Source organism: Belonocnema kinseyi, chromosome 2 (assembly GCF_010883055.1).
Source record: "Belonocnema kinseyi isolate 2016_QV_RU_SX_M_011 chromosome 2, B_treatae_v1, whole genome shotgun sequence".
NCBI lineage: Eukaryota > Metazoa > Arthropoda > Insecta > Hymenoptera > Cynipidae > Belonocnema > Belonocnema kinseyi.
Window position 1 is genome coordinate 124,445,120 of NC_046658.1, and position 13,443 is coordinate 124,458,562.

At 22.8% G+C, this 13,443-nt stretch overlaps 1 protein-coding gene across 2 annotated transcripts in view; it reads right to left on the reverse strand.

Annotated features, from left to right (window-relative positions):
- The window catches only part of LOC117167009 (17-beta-hydroxysteroid dehydrogenase 13-like), a 36,574-nt gene extending 23,177 nt beyond the window's left edge, over positions 1-13,397 (reverse strand). Inside the window, exons 1-3 of one of the 2 annotated variants that reach the window (XM_033351557.1) lie at positions 13,099-13,397; positions 9,234-9,407; positions 6,155-6,331 (exon numbers count right to left, since the gene is read on the reverse strand). In XM_033351557.1, the coding sequence (XP_033207448.1) occupies positions 6,155-6,331; positions 9,234-9,377 (321 nt within the window). In that variant the 5' untranslated portion in view covers positions 9,378-9,407; positions 13,099-13,397. Of the gene's footprint in view, positions 1-6,154; positions 6,332-9,233; positions 9,408-12,868; positions 13,055-13,098 lie in introns of those variants that run through there. The other variant, XM_033351556.1, reaches the window with a different exon arrangement.
- Between the last annotated feature and the right edge of the window lie 46 nt (positions 13,398-13,443).

A 13,443-nucleotide genomic window follows, 5' to 3' on the forward strand; every position in this document is an offset into this window, starting at 1 on the left:
TCTTAGCGAAATGTTCGAAATCTTTTGAAATTTTTGTGAATTCGTTGGAATCATTTAAATTGTTAGAAATTTTAGTGAAAACTTTTGACATCTCCTAAAAAACTTTGAAGTAATTTAAAATCTTTGAAATGTTTTGAAATCTTTAAAATCTTTTGAAAGTTTTAAAATCTTTGCGCAATGTTTGAAATTTTAGCGAAATGTTCGAAATCTTTTGAAATCTTTGTGAATTCGTTGGAATCATTTAAATTGTTACAAATCTTAGTGAATACTTTTGATACCTCCTAAAAAATTTTCAAGTTATTTAAAATCTTTAAAATCTTTTGAAAGTTTAAAAACCTTTGCGCAATGTTTAATATCTTAGCGAAATGTTCAAAATCTTTTGAAATCTTTGTGAATTCTTTGGAGTTATTTAAATTGTTACAAATCTTAGAGAAAACTTTTGATATCCCCTAAAAAATTTTGAAATTGTTTAAAATTTTTGAAATGTTTTGAAATCTTAGAAACGTGGTTTAATATACCCTTTTTAAAATCTTTAAATTCTTTTGTAAGTTTAAAATTTTTTGTGAAATGTCCCAAATCTTTGTGAAATGTTCCAAATCTTTATGAAATGTTCGAAATTTTTGGGGAATTTTTGTGAAAACTTTTTAATCTATTGTACAAGCCTTTTTTGCAAGTTTAAAATCCTTGAAATCTTTGTGAAATATTTTGAAATGTTTATAAAATCTTTCTTGAGTCTTTGTTTGAAAAATCTTTTGTATTCGTTAAATTCATTGAATTATTTGAAATATTTTGAAACCTTCTACTATGTTTTAAAACCTCTTGAAATCGTTTCAAATTTTTTAAATCTTTGAAATCTGGAGTACTGTACCCGTCTTCAAATCTTTGAAATCCTTTAAATCTCTAAAGTTTTAAAATGTTTGTGAAATTGCTGCGAAATCTTTATTGAAATCTGGCATGCGCGCCTTTTTTAAATCGTTAACATCCGTGAAATCTTTATGAAATGTTAAGGATATTTAAAATATTTTAAAATGTTTGAAATATTTTAAAATCTTAAGAAATATTTTGTCACCCCTTCGAAATATCCGTCGTATAGCCATGGCTTATTCTAATTCTGAAACTGAATTAACATCGAAATTTCAAACTAATAATTTTTATAATTTCTAAGTTGAACACCTCAACAAAAAGTGCCTTGAAATATCTTTATTTATTCTGTAATAAACAAAATATAAATTATATCTTGAGGGATAAAAAAATTTGCAGCCGCGAGATTTTCGAAAAAATTACTATTTTAAAATTAAAAAAAAGAATAATTAAAATTTAAAGTTTTCGTCAAAAAATCAAGGAGATTTCCAGGTTTTCAAGGTTTAAAAAAAATGCAAGGAGAGTTCCATGTTGTAAAGCTTTTCAAGGTCACTAGACACCCTGAGAGTATATGAACTTTCAGGAATTTCTTTTCTTACACATTCCTGGAGATCAGAATACTTGATAATTTTTTACGTATTTTAAGCTCTGATTTTTATTTTATTTTTTTTATCTTTTGTAATCTCTTAAAATCCCTTCATAAATTTAGAAATATTTTTAAATCTATTAAAATCTTTGAAATCGTGATCGTAATCTTTCTCCTTGAATTGTTAAAATTCTTCGAATTCACTTGAGATAATATTTAATTTATTTCTTAAGGTATAAATAATTTTCAATCCGTTGAATATTAATTGAATGGGAATTATTTATTAGAGTTCTCTAAACAACGTGCAAATCTCTGAAAATATTTTAAATCCCTTAAAATTTATGCGGATTTAATCAAATCTTTTAAATTTCGTAAAAATTTCTTGGAATTACTGAAAATCCCTTGAAATCTATGTAAAACCTGCCAAATTCTTTGAAATCTCTTTAAATTTTCTGTATCTTTCGAAATCCTTTAGAAAAGCTTAAAATTGCTTCGAACCTTTAGAAAATGTAAAAATCTATTGAAAAAGCATAAATTTTCTTAAATCATTGTTTTGTTCAAATCTTCCCATTTAAAAAATTTTTTAAATCTTTGAAATCTTTTGAAAATTTTAAAATCTTTCACAATTTTCGAAATCTTTGTGAACTCTCTAAACTCTGGTGTACACGCCTTTTTTACATCTCTGAAATCGTTGCAATCTTTATGAAATGTTTCAAATTTTTGGAATTTTTCGTGAGATCTTTTTCAAATCTTGAAATATTTGTAAAAATTTTCTTAAATCTTTGTTTTGTTAAATCTTTTTTATTCGTTACAATCGTTGAATTAATTGAAAACTTCGTAAAATCTTTTCAAATCTTCCCTTTTAAAAATTTTAAAAATCTTTGAAATTTTTTGAATGTTTATAATTTTTTTTTGAATTATCGAAATCTTTCTCAACCCTCTGGAATCTGATGCACATGCTTTTTTCACGTCCTTGAAATCGTTGCAATCTTGAGGAAAAGTTCGAAATCTTTAGGAAATTTTTGTCAAATTTTTTCCAAATCTTTTGAAATATTTTTGCAGTCTTTCTGAAATCTTTTGAATTCATTTGAAATGATTGAAATATTTTTAATCTTTGTACAATCTTTCGAAATCTGGTTTTTTTAAATCTTTGAATTCTTCTGAAAGTTTAAAAATATTTGGAAATGTTCTAAATCTTTTAAATCTGGTGCACACTCCTTTTTCGAATCTTTGAAATCCTTGCAATTTTCATGAAATATTCGAAATCTTTGAAATCTTTTAAAATCTATGAAAAATTTTTCTTAAATCTTTGTTTTTGAAATTATTTTTATTCATTGAAATCATTGAATTATTTTAAACCTTAGTGAAATCTTTTCAAATCTTTTAAAATGTTTTGAAAACTTTTGAAATCGTTTCAAATCTCCGAAATATTTTTAAATATTTGAAATCTGGTGTACTGTACCATTTTAAAAATGTTTGAAATTATTTAATTCTGAAACTGAATTAACATCGAAATTTCCGACTAATAATTTTTATAATTTGTGACCTCTTTTTTAAACCTATAAAATTAATAGAACTGAAAAATATATTTCTACTTTTATCGATCGTCGATAATTATTTTTATTTGTGTCTGTTTATTTTCACTTTCAATAACATCTGTTATTTTGTCATGAATCATTATTATGCATAATATTTACATTTTGTGCTCATAATTCTTAAATTGTTACATTAAATTATTGAAGATACTTTTCACCAAAATGTGAAATCCCTTAATTGTTTTTATATATAGGGTTCTCACTATTCTCAGTCTAAGTTAATTCCCTATTCTTAATATATTAATATACTTAGAATCTATTTTATTTTGAACTTTGAATTTTTTAATATTCTGCCTTATAATATCTGAGCTATATTAATTTTAAATTTTACATTAGTGAGTCATTAAAATTTTTTTTTCACGTTTTAGTTATAATAATATTTTAATGATTTTTATATTTGCAAATTATAAATTTGAATAATATTATGTTATACATGCTAATATTTTTTTATATAATATTATATTTATATTTCATATTATAATTTAAAATGTTATTAAAAAATAAAATTACCATAAACTAAATTAGAATTGACAAAGTTTATTATTTTAATATTTCATTATATTACAGATTTAATAGAAAAATCAATGAAAATTAAATAATATCCAAATTTTATTTTAATGTAATAAAATCAAAATGTACTTACTATTTAATATAGGAGCAATATTAATTCTAAATTTTACATAATTGAGTCAATAACAAAACTCTTGTTTTCACCTTTTATTTATAATATTTTCATGATTTTTATATTTTCAAATTATAAAAATTAATAATACTCTGTTATACATGCTAATATTTTTTTATAATAATATTATATTCATTCTTCATATTTCAAAATTATTCACAAATTTAACATTAAATGTAATTTTAATAATTTTTTAAAGTTTATATAAACATCTAATTTTGTTGAATAATGTAAAAGATTATTAAATTAATAGATATATTGTGAAATCATTAAATTTGATAGTATTATAATATACACTGTAATTAAAAATGTTGCGAAATTATAAAGTTATCATAAACTAAATTAAAATCAACAAAGTTTATTATTTTAAGTTTTTAATTATATCAATGATTTAATAGTAAAGATCAATTATTATCTTTATATTATAATTAAATGATATCGAATTTTTATTTTCATGTCATCCAATCAAAATTTACTTACTATTTAATATTGGAACTAAAACTTTTTAATTTTACATAAATGAGTCATTAAAAAACTTTTTTTTCACGTTTATTTATAATAATATTTTAAGGATTTTAATATTTTCAAATTATAAAGCTTAATAATATTATGTTATGCACACTAATAATTTTTTATAATATTATTATATTCCTATTTTAAAATCAATTACAAATTTAAAAAGTAAATGTAATTTTAATAAATTTTTAATTGGTTTATTCAATGTTACAGAAATAATTATTTGAAGTTTATATTAACGCCTAATTTTGTTTAATATTATAAAAGATTATTAAATTAATATATATTGTGAAATCATTCAATTTGATAGTATTATGATATAAATTATAATTTATAAATTATAAAATATAAATATATCATAAACTAAATTAGAATTAAATACATTTATTATTTCAATGTTTTAATTATATTAAAATTAAATAATATCGAATTTTTATTTTAATGTTGCCGAATTAAAATGTACTTACTATTTAATATTGGGGCTATATTAATTCTAAATTTCACACAATTGAGTCAAAAACAAAATTTTTGTTTTCACCTTTTAGTTATAATATTTTCATGATTTTTATATTGGCAAATTATAAAGCTTAATAATATTCTGTCATGTTATTATGGTATAATAATATTATATTCATATTCATTTTTTGAAATTATTTACAAATTTAAAATTAAACATAATTTTAATACATTTTTAATTGGTTTATTCAATGGTACAGGAATAATTATTTAAAGTTTATATTAAAATCTAATTTTGTTAATTAATATTAAAGATTATTAAATTAATAGATATATTGTGAAATCATCAAATTTGATAGTGTTATGACATAAGTTATAATTCATAAATAATAATTTATAAATTATAGAACATAAATTTATCATAAACTAAATTGGAATTAAATAAATTTATTATTTCAATATGTTAATTATATTAATTAATGTCAAAAATATCTGATTATTTTTATATTAAAATGAAACAATTTCGAATTTATATTTAACAAAACTTTTGTTTTCACCAGTTAGTTATAAAATTGTCATATCATTTTAATGAATTTTTAATTGGTTTATTCAATTTTACAGGAATAATCATTCAAAGTTTATCTTAAAATCTCATTTTTGTAAATAATATAAAAGATGATTAAATTAATAGATATATTGTGAAATTATTAAGTTCAATAATATTATATGATATAAATGATAATTAGAATGTTATTTAAACATAAAGTTATCATACACTAGATTAGAATTAAATAAATTTATTATTTCAAAGTTGTAATTATATTGATGGTTTATTGGCAAAAATAACTTATTATTTTTATATTAAAATTAATTTTGGAGCTATATTAATTCTAAATTTTACGTAACTGAGTCATTAACAATATTTTTTTCACATTTTAGTCATGATAATATTGTCCTGATTTTTATATTCACAAATTATAAAACACGCCGCTCTTTTCCCATTAATAATTCTTTGAACATCTTTGAGTGTTAAACAATTTAAAAAAATAGTTATTCAAAAATTGGGTAAATGATAAAAATGAATACAATAGTAAGCGCGCGCACATGATATTCCAGTAATCGGTAAAATCCAGAAAAAATGTCTAGAAATATCTTTATTTATTCTGTAGTAAACAAAAGATAAATTATATCTTAATAAATAAAAAAAAAACGTGTCAGTAGCCAGATTTATTCTAAATGAGATTTTTCTTTCAAAAGATTTAAATTAATTTTCACATTTCAAATAACTCTTTTGAAAGAAGAAAAAATTCAATTAAAGGTTCTCGCGAAAAATTCAAGGAGATTTCAAGGTTTTCAAGGTTTAAAAAAATTCATGAAGAATTTCAGATTTTCAAGACTTTTCAGGTGTTGTAGCAAATCTGTAAAAATATTTTTACGCAAGAAATTTGGGACACGTACTTGATTTTTGTCAGTCACGTCGCAAATAAAGGGCCTAGCCACTCCCGATAATTGAGAAGCACGTTGGGCGGTCACTTGGCAATTTTCCCGATTGATATCGACGCATGCCACACTAACTCCCAACTGCGAGAGTTGAATGGCCACTTCTCTTCCTACACCACGACCTGCACCAATAACCTGAAAAAGAGAAATTTCGAGAGTTCTTGTTCAAACAAGTCTTTTTTTAAATGAAATAAATTAATTAATTAAATTTTCCTGATAAAAAATGAATTTTTTTGTTGAAAATTTATCTTTTCGCGTTTAAAGGTTAATTTTTTTCTTTAAAAAATTGACTTTCAGCTTGTAATTATAACTTTTTTATTGTAAACCTAACATCCCGTTAACCACTGTTTCTGCTTTATTTTTTATGCTTTTTTATTTGAAGATTCTACCGTCTGGTTGAAATTTCATGTTTATGATTCTCTATTAATTATTAGAATTTCTTTGTAGAAGTCGATTGATTTTAGAATAATTTTACGAAGAATTTTTTGAAAGAAGGGAATTCTTGAACCCCTTTTCAGACTTCACAGCTCAAAATGATCTCAAAATAGAGGAGAGAGGGTCATTTTTCGGGAGAATAAAGACGAATATAGGTACCGTACTGAATTCAATATGAAAGGCTTCAAATGTAAAATTGAAATATATTACATTTTCAAAAAAATACTTGGTTTTTCAACGAAATTCTCTTAAATGACAGTTGCATTTACGATTAATTGGATGAACATTCAAGAAAAAGTGACGAATTTTTAATCAAATGGTCGAATTTTCAGAAAAAAAAAGAATCAACTTCAATCATAAAAGGGTTCCATTTTTTACCAAAGGCTCTAATCTTCAGTTAAAAAGAGGAATCTTTTAGAAGAGAGAAGAAGTTTCAACTATCAAAAATTAAATTTCAATTTTAAAAAAAAACGAATTTTCGAACGAAAAAGATATTTGTAAAAAAGAGTTGATTTTTCAAAAGACGATTTTTTTAAAAGAGTTGAATTTTTAATCTAAAATAATGAATTTTCTTTCCGAAAAGACAAATGTTTAACAAAATAATTGATTTTTTAACAAAAAAGTTTACTTTTTAACCAAAAAATATGAATTTTCAACAAAACAGTTAAACTTTGAAGTAAAAATGACGAGTGTTCAACAAAAACAGTTGAATTTTCGACCAAAGAGTGTTAATTTTTAATTAAATAAATTGAAGGTAAAAAAATTAATTTTTCAACAAAATAGTTTAATTTTTTACCCAGTTTAAATTTCAACCAGAGGGTAGAATTTTCAAATAAAAAAACATATAAAATAAATCAGAAACAGTCGTTAACAGGTCGTTAAATATCCAATAAAAAAGTTATAATTACAAACTGAAAGTATTTTTTTAGAGAAAAATTAACTTTGAAACGCGAAAAGATGAATTTTCAACAAAAAACTTCATTTTTTATCAGGAAAAATGAATTTTTCATACAAAAAATGTATTTTCCAACCAGTTGAATTTACAGACGAAATTAAAACAAAGAATCTAATTTTTTATTAAAATTGTTGAAATTTCTACCAATAAAGATGAAATGTTGAAACCAAAAGTTGAATTTTCAACAAAGAATTCTATTTTCGACCAAAGAGTTAAATTTTCAAACAAGAGAGATTTTCCAGTTAAGAAAGAAAAAAAATAAGACCGAATTGTTGAAATCTTAAGCAAAAAAGACGAAATTAAAACAAAAAGGTGGAATTTTTATTCAAATAGTTAAAATTATTTATCAAAAAAGACGAAATGAAAATAAAAAAGTGGAATTTTTATTGAAATAGATCAGATTTCTATCAATAAATATGAAATGCTCAAACAAAAGGTAAAAAGTAGCAAGAAAGATTTTCTAGAAATAAAACGAAAAAAAAATTGACAAAACTGTTGAATTTGTAATACAAAAAAACGATTTTTCAAGCCAAAAAGGTGAATTTTCTACAAAACAGTTGATGTCCAATTTCAAAATATATGTTCACAATCAAAATTAATTTTTAATAACAAAAATGAATGCTCAACCAAACAGTTACATTTACAACCGAATAGTTGAAATTTTACGCAAAAAGACGAAATGAAAACAAAAATACGGAATTTTTATTCGAATGGTGAAAAAAATGTATTAAAGACAAAATGCTGAAACCGAAAAATATTTTCAAACAGAGTAGAATTTTCAACCAAAAAAGATTTTCCAGTCAAGAAAGAAAAAAAATAGACCCAATTGTTAAATTTTCAACACAAAAAGACGAATATTTTCAACAAAAAAATTAATTTTCAACAATAAAAATTATTTTTTAACGAAAAAATGAAATTTTAACCAGAAAAATCAATGTTCAGTCAAACACTAGCATTTACAACCGAATAATTGAAATTTTAAGCAAAAAAAGACGAAATGAAAACAAAAAACGGAATTTTTTTAAAAATATTTAAAATAATGTATCAAGAAAGACGACATGCTGAAACCGAAAAATATTTTCAATCAGAGTAGAATTTTCAACCAAAAAAGATTTTCCAGTCAAAAAAGAAAAAAAAATAGACCCAATTGTTAAATTTTCAACACAAAAAGACGAATATTTTCAACAAAAGAATTAATTTTCAACCATAAAAATGATTTTTTAACGAAAAAATGAACTTTTAACCACAAAAATTAATTTTCAACCAAACACTATCATTTAAAACTGAATAGTTGAAATTTTAATAAAAAAAAAAGAAATTAAAAGAAAAAGTGGAATTTTTATTTAAATTTCCTCAGTTTTCTATCAAGAAAGCTGAAACGCTGAAACCCAAAAAGTACAATTTTCAATCAATAAGTCTAATCCAAAAAAAAATCATTTTTAAACACAGAGTTAAATTTTAAACTAAAACATTTGGATTTTTTTATGGGGTGTATTAACGACAAAGAGGGGAGGTTTCTTCAAAACAATGGTGGAAAAAAAATTCTTTAAAAAACGGGAAAAAGGGTAAAATAGAGGAAAGAGTTATTAAGTTTAAAGAAATGTGTTTGATTCATTTAAGTTTCTATTATTATTTTTTAAACCTTACCATCGCGACTTCGCCATGCAGATTTTTTAGTGGAGGTGGCCTAAATGTTCGATAGCAAGCAACCAAAATCGAAAACCAAATTTCTACTAGAAGAATAGTGAGATCGACAGCTAAAACTAAAAGTGAATAAATCCTGAGAAACATCTCTGGTGGTTTAAATCTCTTCAAACTTTCCTGAAAAAAAATTAATCAAATTATTATAATTTATTATTGTAGAATCTGGGATATTTCAAAATATTATACCGAAATAAAGTACATATCTAATTTTAGAGTGAAAAATTTAAAACAAAGACACATTATTCCACTTTTTACAACCTTTAATATCTAATTTCCACTATAGCCAATAAAATTTACCTTAAGAAGCGTTATTTAGAAAACAGGGTTCCTATAAAATACGAATTTCAAAATTATAACACACAAGACGAATTTTCAACAAAATAGTAACATTTTGAAGCGTTGAAATTAATTTCTTACTAATATGAAGAATCTTTAACCAAAAAAATTAATTTTTAATCAAGAAAATTAATTTTCTACCAAAAAAGATCAATTTTCAACCAAAAATGAAATCGTTATATTTACAGTTAAAACATTTTTTTAACATAAAGAACGAATTTTAAACAAAACAGTTAAATTTTCAACTAAAGAATTGAATTTTTACCAAAAAGATTATTTTTCTACTGAAAAAACGAAATTTCAACCAAATAAATGAACTTGAAACCAACAAAGATTAAGTTTTAATCCAACATGAAATTGTTGTATTTTGAGCTCAACAAAATTTACCTATAAAAAACGAATTTTTAACAAAATATTAAGATTTTCAACAAAAAAATTATTAACCAAAAATGCGACTTTTTCACTTATAAACTAATATTCTGTCAGAAAACACGAATTTTCAAGAAAATTCTTCAATTTTTCATCATAAAGATTAATTTTCTATCAAAAAGGACAAATTTTCAGAATAATAACGTTTCAACCAAAAAGATGAATTTTTAACCAATAAAATTAATTTTGTTACTAATATGAGGAATCTTTAACCAAAAAATTAATTTTTTATCAAGAAAATTAATTTTCTACCAAAAAAGACAAATTTTCTACTTAGAAAGATCAAGTTCAAACCAAAATGAAATATTTATATTTACAGTAAAAAATTGTTTTACCCATAAAGAACGAATTTTCAAAAAAACAGTAAAATTTTCAACTAAAGAAATGAATTTTTACCGAAAAGATTATTTTTCTACCGAAAAGACGAAATTTCAAACAAATAAATTAACTTTAAACCAAGATGGATCAATTTTTAACCTAACATGAAATTGATGTATTATCAGTTTAAAAAAAATTACCTATAAAAAACGAATTTTTAAAAAAATTGTTAATTTTTTCATAAGAGAAATAAATTTTCAACTTCAATGAAGAATCTTCAACCAAAAACTGCATTTTCAACTGAGAAGATTAATTGTCTACCAAAAAAGACAAATCATCAACAAAATACATGAATTTTCAACTAAACGGTTAAATTTTCAACCAAAAAGTTGAATGTTTAACTAAGAAGTTGAATTTTCTGCAAAAAGAAAAGAATTTTCAACACAGTACATCAACTATTAACCAAAAAGATCAATTTCCAAACAAGAAGATTAACTTTCCACAAAAAAGTATGAATTTTGAACAAAATATATTAATTTTCAACCAAAAAGATTAATTTTTAACCAAGAACATTAATTTTCTACCAAAAAAAGGAAGAATTAAAAAAAATACATCAATTTTCAACCAAAAAGATCAATTTTCAAACAAGAACTTTAATTTTCTACCAAAAAATACTATTTTTTAACAATATACATCAAATTTAAACCCAAAAAGATGAATTTTAAAATGAAAAAATACATTTTTCACCATCAAAATTAATATTCTACCAGAAAAGACGAAATCTAAAAAAAATTAATGAATTTTCAACTATAAAAGATACATTTTATTTTTCACTAAAACAAGAATAGTTAAATTTGTAGTTAAAAAAATTAATTTTCAACTAGGAAAAAAAAAACAGTTAGACTTTCAACCAAAAAAATGAATTTTCCACAAAAATCATGTATTTCTCACAAAAAATACGAATTTTTAACAAAATACAAGAATTTAAAATCATTTAGTTGAATTTTCACCTAAAAAGAATTATTTTTCATATAAGATGGAATAGTTAAATTCTTAGTTCAAAAATCATTGTTAAAAAAAATAAATAAAATAACAAAATTTCAACAAGATTGTTGAATTTTAAACAAAATAATTCAAATTGATTTTCAATCCCCAAGCTTATAAGTTACATAAAGAACTTTTTAAGGTCAACATTTTTATTAAAATAATTAAATAAAATTTTTTATCTTTCATAAAAACTGAGCTGAAAATCATTTAAGTAATTTTAAGCTGGGAACCCTGGAAACATTACAAATGGAGGAATGAAATTTTTTTTATAAAATAGTTTTAAAATCCTTCAAAAGCTTCAAAATTTTATTGAAAATTTTTGAAAAATCTTCATGTTTTAGATTTTATCAAATTTTTAATTATTTGTGTAATTTTCTTAGAACTTTTTAATATTTTTGGGTTGTTTGCACCAAAATTTGAGATAGGACAATTAAAATTGTAAAGTTCGACGTTTTTTTTCAATGTTGAATATTTGTTTTCTAATTACTGATTTAAAATGACTAGTCAAATATTCCAAATATTAAGTAATTGATCTTTTTCTTCATGAAAAAATGTGAAATTTTCATATTTTAGACCGAAACAATGCCTGAAATTTAATAAATTTGAATATAATCATTATTTAATAATAATAATAAGTTCATTATGTTAAAACTGATTCTGAATCGCCTTGTAAAATTAAATTTACAATCATTCACTTATCAATTCTCAATGTATAGTTAAATTTTAAAAATCATTATAATTTATATTCACAGATGATCAACCAAAATTTATTTTATCCAAGATTTTCGATTTCAAACGCTTTTAATTTTTTAAGCCTTTAAAACGGAATTTTCTAAAGAAAGATTTTCGAATTACAGATTGTACACTTATTAATATCATAATTGAAAGACATAACAATTCATCTAATAATTTTACAAAAATGTTAAAATCAAACTTGGAACAGATTTTTTTTTCTCTACAAATTTGTAAAATTCCCGGTAAAAAAATAAATTCACAATCATTTTCCGTTTTTTTTCTGGTACAGCGGTCACCTTGAATGTTATTTTATATATTGTTCAGAATTTTCATTTTTTTAGGGAATTCGATGTTTTGCTTTCTTTTTAAATGTTATTAAAACACACATGTCAAGTTTCTTAAATTGAATTGAACAGTCACAATGCATGAAAAATCAGGACAGCGATAAAAAATCAGGACTTGTGGTAACCCTACTTTATATATAAGATCTTATTATAATTAAAATTAATTAATTAGTAAAAATCAATGTTTTAATTTAAATTAGTTAATTTTAGTAAAAATTGATTTAGTCTAGTGAAAAGTTTGTCCAATTTTAAATCTAAATAATCGCTTCGAACTTTTGGAAAGAACGAAACGAGCGAAATTATTATTAACCACTTTCGATAACCTTTAAACTTGTTATTCACAAGAATAAATATTTACTATCTACTTACCATCTTAATGTAAATAATCGTAACTCATCAAGGCAATCAAGGAATCAATTAAAATCACACGTGTTGGAAATATATTTTACGAAGAACGTTTTTTTTTGGTTAGGCAACTCACTCCGGTTTAAGAAAAAATGTCATCAGAGATTGTGCGAGAAGCGGATGAATAAAAATGGTTCTAAATGGACGTTCCTCTTGTAGATATGCGAGCAAAAATTAAAATTATACTTGCTTACCTTTTATCTGTGCCGCTGTGAAATTTCCTTAAGATACTCTATCTGCCCGGCTGATATGTTCCAAGTTTTAAATCAGTTTTAATTTTTCTCCGCAGGGATGACCAAATCAGAATTGATTCGAATTAATCAAAGTAGACATTATTTTTGATGACTTCATCCGCGGATGCGATTTCGCAAACGTAATTGTAAATAGAGAGCGTAAAAAAATAGAAAAGTATTTAAAAAGTAAGTACAGGTTTGACCAACGTTTGACGTTTCTAAAAGCGCCAAACGCGGTATCACGCTGTGGTATCTGAAACCGGAAGGTTTTTTTATTTGTGATGTCAGAGCCACCTATCGGATATA